This window comes from Carlito syrichta, unplaced genomic scaffold, assembly GCF_000164805.1.
Source record: "Carlito syrichta isolate Samal-C Ts95f unplaced genomic scaffold, Tarsius_syrichta-2.0.1 Scaffold304601, whole genome shotgun sequence".
In the NCBI taxonomy this organism is placed as follows: domain Eukaryota; kingdom Metazoa; phylum Chordata; class Mammalia; order Primates; family Tarsiidae; genus Carlito; species Carlito syrichta.
The window spans coordinates 968,847-990,665 of NW_007248697.1; the positions used below are offsets into that span (position 1 = coordinate 968,847).

At 43.8% G+C, this 21,819-nt stretch overlaps 1 protein-coding gene across 6 annotated transcripts in view; it reads left to right on the top strand.

Moving 5' to 3' along the window:
- Positions 1-21,819, top strand: part of DCLK1 (doublecortin like kinase 1) — a 373,078-nt gene that overhangs the window by 251,348 nt on the left and 99,911 nt on the right. For 5 of the 6 annotated variants that reach the window (XM_021713540.1, XM_008060373.2, XM_008060372.2 and 2 more), the window contains exon 4: positions 14,893-15,009. In XM_021713540.1, the coding sequence (XP_021569215.1) occupies positions 14,893-15,009 (117 nt within the window). The remainder of the gene's footprint in view (positions 1-14,892; positions 15,010-21,819) is intronic. The other variant, XM_021713542.1, reaches the window with a different exon arrangement.

Consider the following 21,819-nt stretch of genomic DNA (forward strand, 5'->3'; position numbering starts at 1 on the left):
AAAAAAAAAAAAAAAAAAAGCTATCTGACCTGTGGACAACACCATTGGGGTCACTTGGATTATTTATTTATTATTATTATTATTATTATTATTATTATTATTTTTGAGTCAGAGTCTCACTGTGTTGCCCAGGCTGGGGTGCAGTGGCAAACTCACGGCCACCCCAGCGTCAACCTGCTGGGCTCTGGCGATCCTTCCACCTCAGCCTTCCAAGTCACTGGAACTACAGGTGCGCGCTACCATGCCTGGCTAATTTTTTTGTTTTATTGTAGAGACGAGGTCTCGCCAAGTTGCCCAGGCTGGTCTCAAACCCCCAGGCTCAGGCAATCCACTCGTCTCAGCCTCCCAAAGCGCTGGGATTACAGACTGAGCCACCGAGCCCAGCCTATTATTATTAATGCCCCAAGTCTCACTCCAGTGCTTCTAATGCACTGGGTCTAAGGAAGGGCAAGAAATCTGTTGGGGTATCCTTCCTTCCTTCCTTGTCGGAATTTTATTCTGTCACCCAGACTGGGGTGCAATGGCACACTCACAGCCATTCAGGGGATCCTTCCACCTCAACCTTCCAAGTGGCTGGAACTACAGGCACACGCCACAGCACTCGGCTTTTTTTAAAAAAATTATTGTAGAGACGTGGTCTCACCAAGTTGTCCAGGCTGATCTCCAACCCCTGAGCTCAGGCAATCCCTCTCGTCTCCACCTCCTAAAGTACTGGGATTACACACATAAGATACTGTGCCTGGCAGAAATCAGCATTTTTTTTTTTTTGAGTTGGAGTCTCACTCTGTCACCCAGGCTGAAGGGCAGTGGCATGTTCCCAGCCACCGCAGCCTTGACCTGCTGGGCTCAGGCAATCCTTCCGCCTCAGCCTTCCAAGTAGCGGAACTACAGGCACGCACCACCATGCTCAGCTGATTTTTTAAATTTATTGTAGAGATGAGGTCTTGCCAAGTTGCTCAAGTTGGTCTTGAACCTGTGGGCTCAGACAGTCCTCTCACCCCAGCTTCCCAAAGTGCTGGGATTATAGGCATGAGCCAATGTGCCCGGCCTCAGCATTTTTAAAGAGCTAGAAGTCTGGCCTTTTATCTTGCAGGAAGAACATAGGCCTTCTGGTATCTCTTGGTGTCTCCCACACTTTGGCACGTGAATTTACTGCAACCATGCAGGCCCCTCAGCTGAACTCACCAGCACACCAACGAAGAGCATGTGAGTGGCATTGCTGTGCCCTTCCCCATGCAGTCCGTCCTCAAGCTTTGTGGACTCTGTCTCCTCATCATATCCCAAGTCATTTTCTTCTGTCCATTTCCATCCTGCAGCCTAGGCCACGCCACCATCCTTTCACACCTAGATGAGCTCCTTCAAAATCTCTCCTCTGCATCAGCCAGAGTGAGATTTCAGACTCATGGATCAGATCACATCACTGCTGTCCCAGCCCATGTGTGTTGGTGTAAGGGAAGAGCTGAGATGAAGTAACTTATAAAGGAAAGGGGTTTGTTTGGCTTGAGTGCTGCAGGCTGACCTAGAAGCGTGGCGGCGTCTGCCTCTTGTGAGGGCCTCAAGCTACTTCCTCTCACGGCAGAAGGGGAAGGGGAGCTGGTGTATGTGAAGATCACGTGGAGACAGGAGGCGAGGGCGGGGGGAGATTTCCAGGCTCGTTTTAATTGGGGAACTTTGTCCTAAGTGAACTAACTCAGGATCAGAGACACAAACACCACGTGTTCTCACTTGTAAGTGGGCGCTAAACTCAGTATCTGCGATGGCATAATGGACACCGGAGACTCAGAAGGGGGATGGAGGAACAGAAAATCATCTATCGGGTACCACGTGCACAGGTCGGGGTGGTGGGTACACTTAAAAGCCCAGACTCCTTCACCACTATACAAATGTAACCAAAAATGATTGTACTCCCTAAAGCTATTGAAATAAAGGGGGAGAAAGACATCTCTTTGCGGGGGATTCTCATGGGAACTGATAGAGCAAAAACTTACTCATTATCACCAGGACGGCACTAAGTCACTCAAGAGGGACCCGTCCCTATGAACCACACATTTTCCATCAGGCCACAACCCCAGCACTGGGGATCAGATTTCAGTATGAGGTTTGGAGGGTCAAATATCCAAGCTTCTTAAGCTCCTCCTGTAGCTTTTCATCTTACTCAGAGTAAAATCCAAGCCCCTTCCTCTGTCTTTTCAAGCGTGACTTGACCAGGCTTTCCTCTCTTCCTGCCCATCTACCCATGACTAGGCCTTTTCCTGTGTTCAGAGTTCCTCTTCAGTGTCTTCTCCTCCAAGAGACCTTCTCTGGCCACCAACATAGAGAAACTACTTGCTTAGGCACTCACTGTCACATCATCCTTTTAATTTTTGGCAGAGCACTTATAAAATCAGCTCTTGCTTTTGTCTGTTTAAGGTCTGTTTCCTCCACTGGAGGATAAATTGCATGAGAGCAGGTACCCTGTTGACTGACTTACCAAGGTACCTGGCACCTAAAACAATGGAGACTCAGTATATATTTGCAAAACGAATAAACATAAGTTGAGCAGAAGTTACCAAGGTGAGGTGGTGGTAGGGAGGAATTGTTCATTGTATAAGGAAATTAATATACCAATGCGCAGAGACAGGAAGATACATAGTGCATTTAAGAAATGAAAGAAAGACAGAAGAGCTGAAATAGCTAGGGGCCCTCTGCTAAGCGTATCTCCAAAGAGAAACAAGAAATCAGAGAATAGTTCCAAGCAGTGGAGAAACCACAGATGTCCTGGCAACATTTCTCAAGAACGGATTATATCAAAGTTATGTTATTGTAGTAGCTTACATAGTAGCCACTGAAAGGTATCAATTTATAAATGTTACCTTATTCGGAAAAAGGGTCTTTGCAGATATAACTAAGAATCTCATTACCTTGAATTATCCGGATGGGTTTTAAATGCTATCATGCACATCTACATAAGAAAGAGGTAAAGGAAGTCCAGGCGCAGTGGCTCACGTCTGTAATCCCAGCACTTTGGGAGGCCAAGGCGGAAGGATTACTGGAGCCCAGGAGTTCAAGACCAAACTATGCAACATAGGGAGACCTCGTCTCTACAAAAAAATAAATTAAATTAGCCAGGTGTGGTGGTGCGCTCCTGTAGTTCCAGCTATTCGAGAGGCTAAGGTGGAAGGGATTGCTTGAGCCTAAGAGGTCGAGATTTGTGGAGCCATGATCATGCCACTGCACTCCAGCCTTGGCAACAGAGTGAGACCCTGACTCGTGAAGGAAGGAGGGAAGGAGGGAGGGAGACAGAAGATACACAAACACACTGAAAAGAAGTTCGTGTAAAGATGGAGACAGAGATTTGAATGATGCAGCTACAAGCCAAGGAATGCCTGGAGTCACCAGAAACCAAAACAAACAAGGAATGGATTCTTCTCTAGAGAAGAAGCTTTGGAACCATTGCAGAGCTGCCGACACTTTGATTTCAGGCTTCTGGCCTCTGCAACTGTGAGCAAATACATTTCGGTCACATTAAGCCACCTAGTTTGTTGTAATTTGTCATGGTTGCCACAAGCAACTACCTTGGGAGAAAAGGTAAGAAAAGCAGAAATTCAGATGATGTGTACACGTAGGCCCAGAGTAAGTGAGAGGTTGGGGCTGTTCACATTGCATTTCTGCCATCGGCCTTCTTTGCCTTGTGGGCTGTTGTCATAATTCTAGAAGAGGAAGGGAAGCAAACCTGTTTCACACAAGATGCCCCTCGACTCAAGATAGCTACTTCGTATTATGGTCGGTGGCAGAAATGGTGTGTATCCCAGTGCTAGAGGACCAGCTGCGAGAGAGAGGGCATGCCAGTCTCTAAGGTGGCCAAGGAATAAATGTGGCCCCAAGGAATCTGAGAGATGAGTAGCTGGGAAAGAGATACTTGCTGCACTGTAAACGCCAAGTGCTCCATTCACAGCTGAGGGAGAGCCATGTGTGCTGTGGAAATAAATGAAGACCCACAAAATGAGAACAAGCTAAGGCTGTTTATTCAGAGCCTGCTATAGCAGAGTCAGCTACCATCGTCTGCGTTTGGCGGAGACTCAAAGGCAGGCAGAGGAGTGGGAGAGCTTCAAAGCAGAAGAAAAGGAAGACTTTCAGGGAGCATTGATGGAAGCCGTTAGTGTGGGGAAGCTGTGGGCAAGCCCACCAGAAGTGGGGAACCCTATGGGTTTGGCTAGAGGTACAGACTCGGCTTTCTCTGGTTGGGCCTAAGTTAGAACCGGGAACAAAAATTAGAGAAGCAGTCAGTCAGAAATTAGGTAATCAAGTCTTGGCCATCTGGGACTGAGTGTTACAGAGGTCTGACTTGCTGGGTTGTTACTAGAGACAGAAGTCTGGTTAGTTACAATTCTGATTTACAGTATGCTGCCTTCACAGCTGGTTATCATAGAAAGGGATTGGTTTCCCAGGTGAATTGCTCCAGGTTGTGGGTCAGAGTTCTGTTTTTTTGTATGACCTTGTCATTTATATGACCAGGCCGCTGTCCATCTGTCTATTCAAGGTGATCAGACTTCAGTGGAAACTAACAAGGCACTGCACTTGGGATGGAAACACAGAACATACAACATGTTGGGAGGAAAGGCCCTTGGCACCTCTGATTTGTTCAGGCCTCTCACCGAACATGCACAAGTTTTTTGTGAGAGGAAGCTCAGAGCCAGCCAAGGTGGGGCTTCTCAATTTTAGTAACTGCTTTGCTTTCCAAGGATGAAGAAGACTGTTGATGAAGCTGCATTGGCCAATGAGGAGGCAGCATACCCTGAGCAAACAGCCAAAGACAAGGCAAAGGAAAAAACAACTGAGGACAAAGACTGAAGAAAAGGCAGAAGGAAAAAAAAAAGAATGCCCTCTGAGACAAGTTTTACTGCGGTTGAAGTTGGGTTTTTATGGGGAAAGCAAACATACCAACTATACTTATATTTCAGATTCAGAAAGACAAGACTCTGACTTCAAATAAGCTAAAGGGTGCACGATTGTGTTGTTTTTGGGCAGTGATGCCATGCTTCAAGACTAAGGTTGCAAATCCCTGTGTCTCAATAAGGTGTCAACTGAAGAATATGCATAAATTTGGAAATGAGAGCATTATTTCTCACAAAGTGCTGCAGCATGCAGGGTGGCTCTTCTGACAGGCTGGGAAGTGTATAGCCTCTGGCCAGATGCTGAAAACTGCACTTCCAGGGAAATTTAAAGGGAACAGGAATTTTAACTATATGAGGTGGCCTAGTATACATATTTATATATTCAATGGGTTATAGGAGGAGCAATGAATATTCATGAAGAGATTCAGGCATGTGTAGAAGGGGAACAAAAATACAACACACATCCCATGTTTATTTTGGGGTGGACATTTAACATTTAACTGTTTTATAGTTAGACCCTAAACATCAAAGGTGAAGCAGAGGACACAAAGGCTCTCTGTGTGCATCCTCTGTAGACTGGCCAGAACCATTCCTTGGTTGGTGGTCTCTCTTGAGGAAGGAATGCTAGGCAGTTGTTGTGTCCAAAGTGGAAAAGGGGGGAGCTGTATCGGGTGGTTGATTGATACCAGCAGTGCAGCCAGTCTTTCAAAGGGCTGGTTTCTGTTTTACCCTTAGGAAAGAACGCCTAAGTGTGGTTAGCGAGGGAGAGAAGATAGCAAGGTGTGTTTGACCCTCTGTTGGGTCATGGCCAGGAACTCAGTTTCTAAGGTTTCTCTGGAGTCCCGTTGACCAAGAGTGGGTCCATGCATTCAGTTGGGGGGCATGGGATTTTATTTTTGTTTCTCAAAGATAAGAACAATAGCTCCCACGTGGGTACTTGCACTCAACTAAAAAGCCTTGGGGATCTCTATTTTGCGGTTGGTCCAAAAGGGTCACTGCAGAGATCAGGTGGTACCCAGAAGGGAACAGACTTAACTTAGAATGAAGCCTGATTGTGACCATAATCATGGCCCTTCTGCAATACTTGGGTTTGCACAGGGCTGTGTAGAAGGTTTTTTTTCTAACTTGTGCCTCCATGACCGTCTCCAAACTCTCAACTAAGAAACCACCAGCATTTCAAGGCTCCATGTTCCCATGTTCTCAGAGATGGTAAAGCAATGGGTGTTGATCTAATTTTAACAGACTACTGGAAGATCTTCAGTATTGCCCATCACATCACCTATACTTCAGTGGATGCATCAAAACACCAAACTACCAATTCACGTTGGCTGAACCTGCAGAAATAATTTGTGAAATACATGTTTAACAGACTTTGGCAGGTGGTTGGTAATGGCTTCCTTAACACAGCCAAGAAAGAATTTAAAAGTTAATTGAGGGCCCCATCAGGAAGCATTGCCTAATAAAGGGATTGGCCATGGCAATGTGTGGAGACCTTTTTGGTCACATAACTAGGGAAAGGGGAGACTGGGGTCTAATATGTAGAGGACAAGGGTAAAACTGACACTGAATGGTGCAATTGACATGTGGGAAGAGGAAAAGAACAGCGTGAATTTCAGGAAATGAAGGTAGAACAAGGCACAAGGCAGCTTTCATCCCCTTTTTTCTCCCTTCCCCTGCGGGCTGAAATTCAGACATGCCAAGATGCGGGGACCATGTGGATAGAACTCTCAGGATGACAGAAACTAAGACAGTAGGAACCTGGATTACCAGACAATTTCTTGGAGCAAGACCACCTCCCCCCTCAGGATCCCTGCATACCTCTGGACTGTTCCATAGGAAAGAATGAGCTTTTCTCTCGTTGGACTGTTGGGGAAAAGGAAGGTTTTGCAAAGGGGACTCACTCGTGCTACCCAAACAGTAGATCTGAGTGGTGACTCTTGAGGTGTTAACGCAGAAAATCCCAGCACCATAAAGCCTTCTGCAGATGTTACATAAGGTTTCCACTCTTCAGCCAGTGCCTCCAGAGCCCCGCGCAGGTGCAGGAACACGTGGGTGCCATTTGGAGCGCGTAGCTGGGTGTTCTAAAAGTTGCGGTGGGCCAGTCGAGGTGCTGGTGTAGACATACGTACCCCTATTTTTAGAAGGTACTTTAAAAACCTCCGTTTCTGGGACTTTACTCTCCAGCTTAGCCACGCCAGCTGACGCCTTTGCCACCGGCCCAGTCTGCTCCATGCAGAAAAGCTGTGTTTTAGAGTGTTTCGATCTAGGTTGCTTTTAACCCAGACAGGCTGCATATGGAGTTTGGGGAAGTGCACTTGCTCCAAACCCACAGGCGGTAGGATGGGAGTCTTATTGTGATGTCAGGGTTCACTCAGAAAGCAGGTAGAGTAGAAACAGAGGACCGGCCTCAGTGGTTCCTGGCAGGTGGGGGGGAATGCAGATTGACCCTTCCTGCAAGGAGCCCATATACAGATTTTCCTAGCATGCTCCTGTGAAGTGTGAAAGTGATTATATCTCTATAGGAAATCAACTTTTGTTGTCATTTCAACCAGGAAGGCTCTGCTCAGCTCACCCACACAGACAAGCTGGAGACTAATTGAGGATGGTGGATGCTTCAGAAACCTTGAGGCAGAAGGTGGTGAAATCCCCCAGGCACTGAAGGTGCCCAAGGGGAAGCTGGACAACCACTTATGGAGATGGGAGGAGGGAAAATTCCTGAGTTGAGGAGAGAGTTGACTCGGTAACCTTGACATTCTAGGAGGGTGCCTTCCAGTGGGGGTGATATGAACTTGTAAGAGCAACTTATTGGAGAATTGGAGAATTGGAGAATCGGAATGGCAAGTTCTCTCTTTTTGTCTTTGAGCTTGTGCCATTTTTATAAAAAGTCTCTAGAACTGAATGTGCTTCCTCTTTTGCATATAGCGACAGAGAAGAATATTGTTCCATTTGGAGGGTTTGTACCTTTGCCAAATTAAGATGAAGTTTGTCATATAATCAGGAGAAGGTAGAAAACACAAAGTATCCACTGCTCATGATGGAGTCTTCTAGATGAACGTGTCCATTTCCATAACAGTTCTGGACAACTTAATTGAGAGTCTAGACAATATATTGAGTGGTCTTGGCCTGAGAGTGCTGTTATTCTGGTGGTTTAAAAACAGAGATTCAGGGAGTGAAAACATTCTTGTTTCAAGGGTATTCCCTAGCCAGTGTGCAGCATGTCACCAGTACTGTCTAGACACTCAAGGTCCTTCACCTTTACCTCATTCGAGATTCTCCAAAAGGAACACGTGGGCCCCCTTTGAATACACAGACACCGTGTGAGCTCAGGTGAGCTGTTGGTGCTTGCCGTGGCATTCTATACCCATTTCTATTCTTCGGCACCTTCTATCACACTTCAGCCCACCTAGCAACTGTTTCTGAGTTGGGGGAGGATCTGCCTAAAGTTCTCATGCCACCAGGAATGTGGCCAAAGAATATATGCCGCCTCCTCCCTTCCACGTCCCCATCTGGGTTGTCTCTCTAAATCTGTCCATCAAAAGAATGCCTATTTCTTGAGTTCAGGTCCTGGGTGAAGGTGAGCCCCATCTTAACTTCTGTCTTAGCAAATCCTCAGAATATCTGGAAAGTGATACTTTTCACCCCAAATAATGATGAATGTAGGGACCCAAGCAGAGATTTAAGCAAATCTTGCTGGCTTGCAATGGGAGGTTCAGTCTCCAGAGAACCAGTTCATGTGTTTGCCCTGATTTTCTGGACTCGGGGTAGGTTGCTGTCTTTAGCAGCAAGAGAAATGGCTATCTGGCAGCTTCCTTCAGATAGCTGACCTATGGTCCTTCAGTGTCATCTTTCTTAAGGAGCATCTGTCTGTGTCACTCAGCATCCCACAGCCAGAGGAAATATGGCCTTCTTAGATAATTGATCAGTGAAATGTTGGGGTGCCAAGAAGTATCAGGATGAAGTGACTGCCCCCAAAGGCACATGCCCCCATGTAAAAGGGGGAAGTGGGGGGTGTCAGTTTCTTTTCGCCCCAGGCTGTGGAAATGTCCTTTACGTGAACGAAAAGCAATCCTCGCCATTTAAGTCATATCGTTCACGTTTCACAATTGTGGTTTTAAGCTGACAAAGATTTTGGCACTCTCTCTAAAGTCATTCAGTATTTATTCTTCTTCACTGCATTTTTACTGTTATAAAATCAATTAAAACACTTAAAATCTAAACTTTAATTGAACAGACGGCTGGAGTTTTTTATATTTATTTTTTTCTGATGTATGGCTTGGCTCTGCGATATTCTTCAACTGAGTTTATTTTGACCCTAGGAATAAAAAGTAGTTACTATACATTATTTTTTGCTTCTGTTTCTGTTTTTCAACCCAAGCCTTTCAGAATTCTTCTCATCCCCAATATGACTCATGAGGCTTCACTATTATTCTAAAGGCACATGGTAGAAGATCTGTAATATTTGTAATGATCTTTCAGATTCCGAGTTCCTCTAAGCAACCAATTCATTTTAACTCCACTTCTGAAAGAGTTCATTTTATTTCTTTTTAAAAATACAGTCAATATCTTTAGAGGAAGATAGCTTTTGTATTTTGAATTTTTAATTTAATGTTGATATAGACCTAGTTGTTTGCAGTCCTTCCCCTGGTCCACCATCACCACTTGTCTGCCCCTGACCGTGGGCACTGATTGACATTTACTAGGCTTTATTTACAATGGAACAGCTTACTTAGACCACAGCATCACATACTGGGGTGGTGAAGAAGCCACCAGCCCAAGAGACTTGGGTTCTGATGCAAGTCATTGAATCTCTCTGACACTCAGTTTCCTCATCTGTAAAATGAGAGATTGGATTCGTTCAGTAAATATTAAGGATTCATACAAGTCTGACAGGATCAGTAGCAATTTGGACCAATATTTATTGAGCACCTACTGTGTGCTTTTTAAGATGCCAGGAACTAATTAGTATCTAATGGCATATAGGGGTGGGGAGGCAAAGTAACAAATGCGTAATTTGGATGGATTAAGAATATAGCGAGAACTTGGTTCAAGAGAAGCGAGAGAAGCTTTGGAAGCTTGTCAAGAGCCCACAAATTCTTTTCAATACTTCAAAAATCTACGGAAGTGCCTACATTTACTCTGATAAGACTGAGCTGCCTAACAGCAATACCTATGTCTTTCTGGGAGCTGGAAAAATGTCAACTTGGTGTGGTGACATGGGTTCTATTAGGGTGATCCAGAGTCCCAGTTGGTTGGTCAGAACCATCGCCAGCAATTCTGGTACCTGTGCCAAATGTCATGTCACAAACCCTAGAGTTAGTTTTTTAATTCATGTTGTGGCTCACAGATGGGTGTTATTAGCAGCGCTCACCATCTGGTAGCTTTCTATTTCAACTATTCATTCCTGCTAACTAGATGCTGATCTTTTAAAATTATTGTTTTAAATTTATGTGACCTCTCAATGTTCCTGGCCTGGGACAAAAAGTTCTGGTCATCTGCCCTTGTGATACTCTTGATTTTAATCTAAAGTGAGGAAATGGAATGTCACTTAAGAGCAACTTGTTGCCTAAACCAGCATTTTCCCCACATGAAGTCCAAGAAACAAAAATCAGCAAAAAGAGGCCTCATGGGTGGAAAGACTCTGCACCACTACCAGAGGGTCAAGTTTTGAGTTCCCAAACTTTGTATTTCTCTCTCTTGTGTCTGTAGCTCTCAGCGCCTGGCACACAGTGGGCACCTGATAAAAATGTATTTGGAACCATGCCAATGGGCCAGCCACATTATGGTGTTCCACTTTGGTTGCTAGCGTGCTTCCAGAAGGCTAGGCGGATGCCAAAAGCTAGGACACACTCCAGGATGTGTTGTCAGTTGTGTGGAGAGCGCCTTGAGCTAATTTGAGATCTTCTTCACACGTTCTAAAGCTCTGTTTTGTGAATTAAAATCTCCACAGACAAATCCTCAGCCTTTATCCTCCCATGTGAATGGTCCTGATGTTTCTCATCATGTCTTCTGATTTTTTTTTTTTTTTTGAGTTGGAGTCTCACTCTGTCGCCCAGACTGGAGTGCAGTGACCGCTCCAGGCCACTGCAGCCTCGACCTGCTGGGCTCCAGTGATCCTTCCACCTCAGCCTTCTGAGTAGCCGGAACTACAGGCGCGCGCTACCACGCGTGGCTAATTTTTTGATTTATTGTAGAGATGAGGTCTCGCTGCCCAGGTGGGTCTCGAACCCGCGGGCTCAGGCAATCCACTCACCTCAGCCTCCCAAAGGCACGGGATTACAGACTGAGCCACCGAGCCCGGCCTCTGATGTTATTAATGTTGTTTCTTGGTTATTCCTATCTTTGGGTTTTTGTGGATATGGCCATATCCGTAGAATTTTTTTTCTTTTTTTTTTTAAGATGGAAATCTCTCGCAGGGCCACCAGAACACACACAGAAGGGCCAACAGTGACTCAGATAACCACTGGGGAAGACAGGGCAGGGTTCTGTAATGCCCTGATTCATTTCTCTCTACTTTAGGCTATGAAGACATGCAGAGGAAGCCACAAATACTAATATCTCAGAATTCCTCTTTCTTCCTCCTCCTCCTCTTCCTCGTGTTATTATTATTAATCCTCTGTCTTCCTTTGCCCTAGTTAAGTTCATGAGGCCCTCCAGGAGACACTCTTCTTATGTCTTATCTCCTATTTCTAGTCTTGTAACATTTATATTTCATTGTCACTCATGTTGCTTTCTTACTAAACAATATAAACTACTTTGTTGGTTTCAATGTTAGGAAGAAATGTATATATAAAGCCATTCAGGCCTGAGCCCGTGGTTTCAAGACCTGCCTGGGCAACTTTGTGAGACCTCATCTCTACAATAACTCCAAATTAGCCAGGCGTGGTAGCATGTGCCTGTAGTTCTGGCTTCTTGGAAAGCTGAGGTGGAAGGATCACCAGAGCCCAGCAGGTCGAGGCTGCGATAGCCGGGAGTGGCCACTGCACTCCAGTCTGGGTGACAGAGTGAGACTCCAACTCCAAAAAATAAAAAATAAAATAAAAATAAAGCCATTCAGAATTTATAGGAGGGAGAAACATGTTTAGAACTTAGAAAATTGGGCATTGCATGGCTAGGGAAGGCAAATTTTGAAATAAAAGGCCTCGGACTTAGATCAGAATTATTATGAGTTATTTGTTACTAAGGAATAAAATGGTTTTAAAATGTATAACAGAAAAGTTAAAGTAGTTTAATTTTAAACTATACACTTAAGAACACCACATTTAAAAGGTTAATATATTTCAGCAACTACCATTAAAGATATTTATGACTTAATGACTAAGGGATAAATTTTAATATAGAATTTGTTCTTACAAGTCAATAAGAAAAAGAAAATCTCAATTGCAAATGGGCAAAGGACAGAAATAAGTAATTGTAAAAGGAGAAATACAAATAACTACTATGCATGTGGAAAGGATTGTACAAACTTACTGGAAATCAGACCAAATTTCAAGCAATGAAGTCCAATATTTGTTTAGAAATTAGCAAGTTTGGGCAGCGAGACCTCATCTCTACAATAAATCAAAAAATCAGCCGGGCCTGGTAGCACATGCCTGTAATTCCGGTTACTTCGAAGGCTGACGTGGAAGGATTGCCAGAGCCCAGCAGGTTGAGGCTGCGGTGGCCGGGAGCAGCCACTGCACTCCAGTCTGGGCGACAGAGTGAGACTCCAACTCAAAAAAAAAAAAAAAGAAATTAGCAAGTTTTTGAAAATACAGTGTGTAACCTCAGTGAGGAATCAGGCAAATGATCACTTGCAGTCATCGAGGGTACTATGTAGGTCAGACTTTCTGGAGGGCAACTTATTAAGAGCTTTAAAAAAGTGTTTTTCAGCCAAGGCTATGGTGAGCTGTGATCCTGCCACTGTACTCCAGCCCGGGACAGAGTGAGATCCTGACTAAATAAATAAGTTAATTTATTTATTTATAAACACACGAGTTAATAAATAAGTGCTTTTCTCCCAACCCGTCAAACCCACTTCATTCAGCAAAATGTTTTTTAGCTTAAAAGTTTTAAGTTTTATTTGAAAAACATAAGGAAGAAACAGGACTGTAAGGAATATTCCAACAGGGAATGATGGGATAAATTATGACACAAACATATTATAAAATATAATGCAGGTCTTAGAAGAATGATTTTGATTGACATTTATTGACCAAGAAAGATGACCATAAGGTATAAGTCAGAAAAAAGGTACAAAATATGTCAATGGCTTGCCATTTTTATAAAAAGCTATTGATGTATGTATGTGTTTATTTAAGTTTAGAAAAACTATGGTAGGAGATACACACTATTAAATATGGTAGTGATATTAGGTGGAGAGAGCGAGACAATTGCTATTTTTTCTTTAATTTTTGAATTTATAGTTTTTTTTTAAAAAGAAGAAATTCAGTAAATATTTTTGAGCACCTACAACATACCCTTTATTTCTGGCTACTGGAAACTAAATTTTGAGTGCCAGGGACAAAATCTGTCCTAAAGGAAAATTGAATAACTACATCTTCATTAGGAAGGTTGATTTTGAATAATTATTTATAATAATGAGATACTGAAAGCAGTTTCATTTCCAATGGTCAGAATTTAGTTAGGTGAATTGTGGTTAGATAATAGAGTGAAAATGTTCACAAGAGATGGTAATGTGAAGAGGGCTGCTAACATCAATATGTAAACACTAATTCCACTGGTGTTAAAATATATAAATGAGTAGAAAAAAATTATAGAAGTGTGTATACATCCTCCCAAAAAAAAAGGATCACTCCATTATGTGTTCTTTGGGGTGGTTTTTTTGTTTTGTTTGTTTGTTTGTTTTGAGTTACAGTCTCACTCTGTTGCCCAGACTGGAGTGCAGTGGCCGCTCCCGGCCACTGCATCCTCAACCTGCTGGGCTCCGGCGTTCCTTCTGCCTCAACCTTCCGAGTAGCCAGAATTACAGGTGCGTGCTACCATGCCCTGCTAATTTTTTGATTTTATTGTAGAGATGAGGTCTCGCCTGCCCAGGCGGGTCTTGAACCCGCAGGCTCAGACAATCCACTCACCTCAGCCTCCCAAAGGCACGGGATTACAGGCTGAGCCACCGAGCCCGGCTGGGGTGGTTTTTTAACAAAATATACTTTGTATTTTTTATCAGCAGTGAACACTGATTATCACGACAGGCATAGAAGTGGATTTTTTAAATTATTGAAAGTAGTTTCTTGAGAACAATATGTATGAGTTTGCATATCCTAATTGGTCAATGTTATTTTTCTAAGAGAAATAGAAAGCTCTCTGCAGTTTAAGCCATTCAACCTTGAACTTAATGAATACAAACACTGAGAATTTAAATCTAACGAGAGTGAAGTTTTTTCCTAACCTCAAGTCAAGAGCCACTTTACAGACGTGGTACAAGCTCTCTAGTAGTGTCATGTGGTGGCACTGGCTCACACGATGCCCTCATAGCAGGGAAAAGCCACCCCTTGACCAACTTTACCTCTTCTAAACAAGTGCCGCCATTTCCTAAACATTGTAAAGACCCACAGCTACCACTGTGAGGACTTCCGGGACAATAAACTTGACCCTGTCATGATGGGTGGAGTCATCCATCATCACATTTTTTTGGCTCATGAGCTTGACCTTTCAGACATTTTCCTTGGGAAAAAAAAATAACCATTTTATCCCCAGTGAGACCCACATACAGAGATAACTCAAGGTGAGTAGAGAGAACCCCAACAAAAACTCTCTTTATCAGCTTATTACTTCTAATCTACCTGAAATACTATTGTAAGGTGATAAGACAGGAAGCTTGGAGTATTCTTTACTTGGATGTCTGAGAAACCCACCCTACCCTTCCTTATTTTCTTGGCTCCACTGTAATAATATGTGGCTGGCAGCAAGTACATGTGATCGAAGATGGTTGTACATTTCTATCTCCAGGTTCATGGTGCATTTTGAGCTGGTGTGTGTGTCGTTACCTAATAATGATGTGTGGTTGTTGCTCTCTCTCCAGAATGTCGAGTGGTGAAGTCTACTTCTTATACCAAAATAGCCTCATCATCACGCAGGAGCACCACCAAGAGCCCGGGACCCTCCAGGCGCAGCAAATCCCCCGCCTCTACCAGCTCAGGTAAATCAGCCAAGGAGGCTTTGAAGCAACTGCCTTGTTTCTGACACAGGACGAACACTGGGTGTGTGAAGCCCAGAGCATGAGGTTTTGCAGATAGTGTAGATTCCGGTGTATAATTTTAGAACATGTTAGAGCGCTTGAACAGATTTGCTGGAGTCTAGCATGTTGGCTGCAAGAAAAAGCATTGAGCTTGAAAAAAAACTTACTTTGCAAAGACTCAGGAAACCCAGATTTGCCCACAAATAGAAGTACATTACCATCTTGTATAATTTCTACCGTGGAAGTTCGTCTTTCAGGCTCTAGAAATCTCTGTGAGAGCGTGTGTTCTACCTGGGGCTGGATTATGAAGCGTTTCTAGTTTGTATTCGTGGAAGCTTTGTTCATCATGCTTTGGGCTCTGGCCTGTTTCCTTTCATGGCTCTGGAACCAAAAGCAGTGGGATTGAGAGGGTGAGACAGGGATTGCTGCAGACCCTGGCCTGGGCCTGCCTCTCGGTGTGTTCTAGTGCTGGTGTCGGAGAGATTGTGTGCAAGCAAGATGACCACCACAGTTCTACAGTTCTGCCTTCTCCTTCTTTGGTCTTCAAACTGGCATGAGCCAATTAGAAGGTATCTTGTGTGTGTGTGTGTGTGTGTGTGTGTGTATGTGTGGCATAAGGCCTATGTCACTGTTAAAGAGAATTATTTTTAAAAGCTTTCACTTGTTGAGTGGAAATTCTTAAATGATGCAAACATCAAAGTGATTATCCACTGATTTCATGAAGATGGACACTCTTATAAATAAGACAGAGGCCTTTGGGGCCTACATGCAGGCCTTCTTTTATCCAACAGCTTGGGCCCAGGGAGCATCAAAGGAGTTCTAGGCTGCAGCTGCCTAAGAAGGAACTCTAGGCTAGATTTTTATAGATTACCATTTTAGGTCATGGAAGAGCCAGACCACTCAACCCAACTTGGTTTTCCAAGAGTTACCTTTCCCTGGGGGTTTACCAATTACTTCTATCCCTAGATGGGTCTCCAAAGACCACCTTCTCCTCTGATATTCTTTTTTTTTTGAGTTGGAGTTTTACTCCGTTGCCCAGACTGGAGTGCAGTGGCCACTCCCAGCCACTGCAGCCTCGACCACTGGGCTCTGGCAATCCTTCCACCTCAGCCTTCAGAGTAGTCGGAATTACAGGCACGCGCTACCACGCCCAGCTGATTTTTGATTTACGGTAGAGATGAGGTCTCGCCAAGTTGCCCAGGCAGGTCTCGAACCCGCGGGCTCAGGCAATCCACTCAGCTCAGCCTCCCAAAGCGCGGGATTACAGGCTGAGCCACCAAACCTGGCCCTCCTCTGATATTCTAAGGGTGGCCTCGGTGGGCTGCCACTACCCCTTCCCACCACATGCCCTGCATCCTAACCTCTTGGAGTAAGTTTCAGAACACAGGAAGCACTTCAGATGCAACTTGTCGCTTTCTCCTCTAGCTTAAGGGTGGGCTGAGAACTCCTCCCTTGCTATGATATCCCTCATCTGAATAGGACGGACTCTAACATAAAGCTTTGCTAAAGTCTAAGCGAGTGAGACTCAATGTTTGGAGTGCATGAGTGTCACTTCGGAACTTGGCCAGATTTGCCGATTTGAAGGACATACACCTGTGTCTCAGCAAATACTGCAGGTCACCCATGGCCCACATTTTGAGAAACAAGAGGTGAGGGCTGCCGGTCTCAGACTAGCAGCACCCTCATCACCTGAGCCTGTGTCAGAACTGCAAAGTCTGAAGCCCCTCCCCAGACCCACTGAATCAGAAACTCTGGAGCTAGGGCCCAGCAGTCTGGGCTTTCCCAAACCTCCCAGCTGATTCAGATGCATACCCAAGTTTGAGAACCACTGAGCTGTGCATGACAGAAAGAAAGTCAGTGTAGTCATTTGACTCAGCTACCTGGAAGAAAAGATATGGCTTGCTCATCTTCATTTATTATCATGGCAGAGGTGACTTTCTTTTGACCTCCCTGCTTGTCTCCAGGTGACTGTGTTCATCTTCAATGCTTACAGCTCAAGAGCAGACCTCTAGATACCTTGAAGTGTAGACCAGGAGAGCTATGAGCAAAGGAGAGAGCTAGATATGACTTCTTCCCGCTTTCAGTGGTTTGTCTTCAGAGAACCAGTTGCCCTGAAGTCCTTTTCTTTTTGTGTGTGTGTGTGTGTGTGTGTATGTGTGTGTCAGAGTCTTACTCTGTCGCCCAGGCTGGAGTGCAGTGGCACATTTACGGCCACTGCAGCCTTGGTCTGCTGGGCTTCAGTGATCCTTCTGCTTCAACTGTCCAAGTAGCTGGAATCACAGGCATGCGCCACCATGCCTGGTTAATTTTTTGATATATTGTAGAAACAATGTCTCACCAAGTTGCCCAGGCTGGTCTTGAACTCCTGAACTTAGGCAATGCTTTCACCTCCATCTCCCAAAGTGCTAGGATTACAGTTGTGAGCCACTGCGCCTGGCTAAGTCATTTTCAACTCTAGTTAAAACCTGGTTGATCTGACCAGCACTAACTTGGAATTTGTGATAAGTAAACCATGCGCATGGTATCATTTCCAAAAAGAAAGGGAAATTCACATTCATTCTAAAATCAATATGTTCTTTCTTTCTTTTTGAGTTGGTGTGTCACTCTGTCATCCAGGTTGGAGTGCAGTTACACACTTATGGACACCCCAGCATTGATCTGCTGGCTCAAGCGATCTTTCCACCTCAGCCTTCCAAGTAGCCAGAACTACAAGCATGAGCTACCATGCCTGGCCAATTTTTTTATTTTTATTGTAGAGTCGAGGTCTCACCAAGTTACCGGGCTGGTTATGAACCTACGGGCTCAGGCAATCCACTCGCCTCAGCCTCCTAAAGTGCCGGGGTGACAGACTGAGCCACTAAGCTGAGCCTCAATATGTTTCTGAGGAATTCACACTTCAAGGTGACATTGACATCTAGGTCAAAATTAGTTACATGGCACCAGTCACATTTTGTTCAGTGGGAGCCTTTTATTGTTTACCTCTTGCATTAGATGACCTACCGTTATTCCCTGCTTACAAAAGAGCTTATAACATGCCACGATCATCTCTTGATTCAGTCTGTATACCAAATCTTACCACCATCCTCTAGATGATTCTACGGTAGAGAGGCTCTTACAAAACATCCAACTCCCAGACACGGATGTGTGGGTCATGACCTCAGAACCACTCCCCTTCTTCCCTTGGACTGGAGCCCAGAGTCTAGGATGTCTGGCGGCGTTGCTGTTTCTCATTGGGGCAGGTGCAGCTGACAGATGTCAGGGAAGCCCCTACCTTGGAGCCCCTCCACTGCTCTGATCCAGGTTTCTGTCGCTACTCAACTATGGCTCATGAAACCAGTGGAAATGCACCGTGAATTGTCTCTATGTCGATTGCATCACAATTTCTCAGAGTAACCTGTTTCATGGTTTTCATAAATCATAGGGACTCGAATGTGAATGGTTTTACTCTAGTATCCTTTATTTAATTTTAATTTGATTGATTGATTGATTGAGACGAAGTCTCACTCTCTTGCCCAGGTTGGAGTACAGTGGCATGATCACAGCCACTACAGCCTCGACCTGCTGGGCTGAGGTGATCCTTCCACCTCAGTCTACTGAGTAGCTGTGACTACAGGCATGCACCCCAACACCCGGCTAATTTTTTGATTTATAGTAGAGATGAGGTCTTTCCAGGTTGCCCAGGCTGGTCTTGAACCCCCAGATTCAGGCAGTCCTCTGCAGTCCTCTTGCTGCCTTGGCCTCCCAAAGTGCTGGGATTATAGGCATGAGCCCCCAGGCCCAGCCTCTAGTATCCTTTAAACATTGATATTGCCCCCCCATTCAATTAGCACCATGAATCTCAATTTTTAACATTAAAGAAGCTTTGTTTTCCCCCCTAAAATATTAACCTAAAGTGTGTAATGATTTCTAGTTCTGTTTTTAAATTTTGACTTCCTGTACTCATCTTTCTATATTATACACAAATTGGAGCGTATTCTAAAAGTTAAGATTTGTTCCGTTTTCAGACTGTCTGTGTTAATAATAATGTGATCAGCATTTATTTATTCATTTATTTTTTATTTCAATAGCTTTAGCAACACAAATGTTCTTTGGTTACATGGGTGCATTGTATAGTGGTGAGAGTGTCTAGGCTTTAAGTATACCCACCACGCCCACCTGTGCACACTGTACATGATAGGCGATTTTTCATCCCACCTTCCTTCCCACTCTTCCCCTTACGAGTCTCCGGTGTCCATTATGCCATTCTCCATGCCTTTGCAGACCCTTAGCTTAACTCCCAGTTGTAAGTGAGAAAATGCGGTGTTTGGTTTTCTGTTTCTACACTAAGGATGATGGTCTCCAATTCCATCCAAGTTGTTGCAAAAGACATTGTTTGTTTATTTTTTATGGCTGGATAGTATTCCCTGGTACATATATACCACCTTTTCATTATCCATTATCCATTGATTCCACATCTTTGCAACTGGGAGTTGTGCTGCAACAAACATACGAGCTCAGGTGTCTTTTTTGTATAACAACCCTTTTTCCTTTGGGCAGATACCTAGTAGTGGGATTGCTGAATCAAACAGTACTTTTACTTCTTGGAGACATCTCCTTACCAATTTCCAAAGAGGTTGTGCTAATTGACACTCCCACCAACAGTGTATAAGCATTCCCTTTTCACCACATCTGTGCCAGCTTCTATTGCTTCTTTATTCTTTTCATGATGGGCATTCTGACTGGTGTAAGGTGATATCTACTGTGGTTTTAATCTGCATTTCCCTGATGATGAGTAATGTTGAGCATTTGTTCATATGTTTGTTGGCCGCTTGTACATCTTCTGAGAAATATCTGTTCATGTCATCTGCCCACATTTATCTTTAAATGAAACATTATAGCTTTCATAGGACTTTTATCCTTTTTTGATCCTCTTATTGATCTAATGACAAGAAAGGAAGACAAGATGTGATTGTCTCCCTTTGTAGAAATGAGAAAGCAGAGGCAGGGCTGAGGTAACTGCTTGGCCTAGAGTCACAGAGTTCAGAGTGGCAGCTCAGAGTTGGCACCTGGGACTTCTGATGCTCTGGGCACAAAAGGCTGGCAGTCCTTGCTACCTGTTTCTTCACCTCCACTTACTAGAGTTTTGATCTCCCGGTAATAACAAATCTAGCACCTGGTTTGAGACTGCAATTCACCGTATCATAATGCCTAAGTGTTAGTCTGCCAACATCTCCTGGAAGTGAATAATTCACCCCAACTTCTTCTTGTACAGCAGTGGGGGGACAGAGGCATTCCTTTGTAAGTCAGTATTAGAGTAAGAACAAAGAGGTTGGGTATGATAGCTCACACCTGTAATCTCAGCACTTTGGGAGGCTAAGGCAGGAGGGCTGCTTGACCCCAGAAGTTCAAGACCAGCCGGGGTAACATAGCAAGACCTTGTCTCTACCAAAAAATAAAAAAAATTAGACAGGTGTGGTGCCACATGCCTGTAGTCCCAGCAACTCAGGAGGCTGAAGTGGAAGGATCTCTTGAGCCTAGGAGGTCAAGGCTGCAGTAAACCATGATGGTGTCCTTGCACCCCAGCCTAAATGACAGTGAGACCAAAAAAAAAATAAAATAAAATCCTCTGTAATTCTTCCCTTTGTCCCTTACACATTCCTCTTCTTACGACTGAAAGAAGCTCAAAGTGATTTATTAATGTGAGGTGTTCATTTACACATTCAGAAATATCAGTTGCAGGCCTACTAGTGGTAGGCCTTTGTCAGGCACTAATGATGCCAAGATTAAAGAAAACAGCCCCTGTTCTCAAGAAGCATGGAGGTCAGAGCCCCCTAAATAATTTATAGATGACATAATTCACATACCTGTTGAATTATTATGAGCCTACACAACAGAAGAGGCTGAAAGAAGGCAAGTGGAGCTAGAAAAGAGAAACCAGAAGCCTCGATCACATCCAAAAAGAAGAACAAGCCCCCAGAGCATTGCATGCTGAGCTATCAGATGCAGAATCACTGAGCAAACGGGAAATTGACTCTTTGTTGCTTCTTAAAGAAATGAGAAGATATATGAGCATCATAAAGAGTGTTTAATATGGATTGACTCTTTCCTCATGTATTTTTGGAGCACAGAAGTCTTATAAAATGTGCAATCTAAAAGTGAAATTCCTTTCATCAATTTTTAAAATCTGCGTAGGGAAGTTAAAACAAAGTAGCTCCAAATATAAGAGCCTGATATGCATTAATTTGGTTTTAATAAAGACTGAAAAAGTTTAGTTGTCCTTTATGTTGTTTTCTTAATGTTGAAAGTATACGAAAAGCATGTTTTCCTATCTTGAAGTTTTGTAGCTGCAGTCCTCCTGAAAACTTACAGATTTCAAAATCTTGAGCTCTACCTGGATTCCTTAGAAAAACTTTGGAATTTTTTTTTTGGTTTGTCTTAGAGTTTTTATTCCCATTTAGAGAGATCATCAACTTTTTTCTCAAGGAATGACACCTTCCATTTAGAATCTCTCTCTAGAAGTCATGGCAAACCTAACTGAGCCCCCAGTGAGTGCCTCACATACTTCAGTCCAAGCACAAATGAATGTACTTTCTTACCCTTCAGAAGCTTATAGTCAAAAATAGAAGCACTCATGGCAACAACCATTGATTTTTTTTTTTTTTTTTAAGATTAGAAAACATAGTTCATTTAAAAGTAAATTAGACAGAGAGAGAGGAAATTCACCTCTCCAAGGTAGGGAAGGGAGCCAAAAACAGGAAACATGGCAACAGCCATAGCTCAAAAAGCACATGA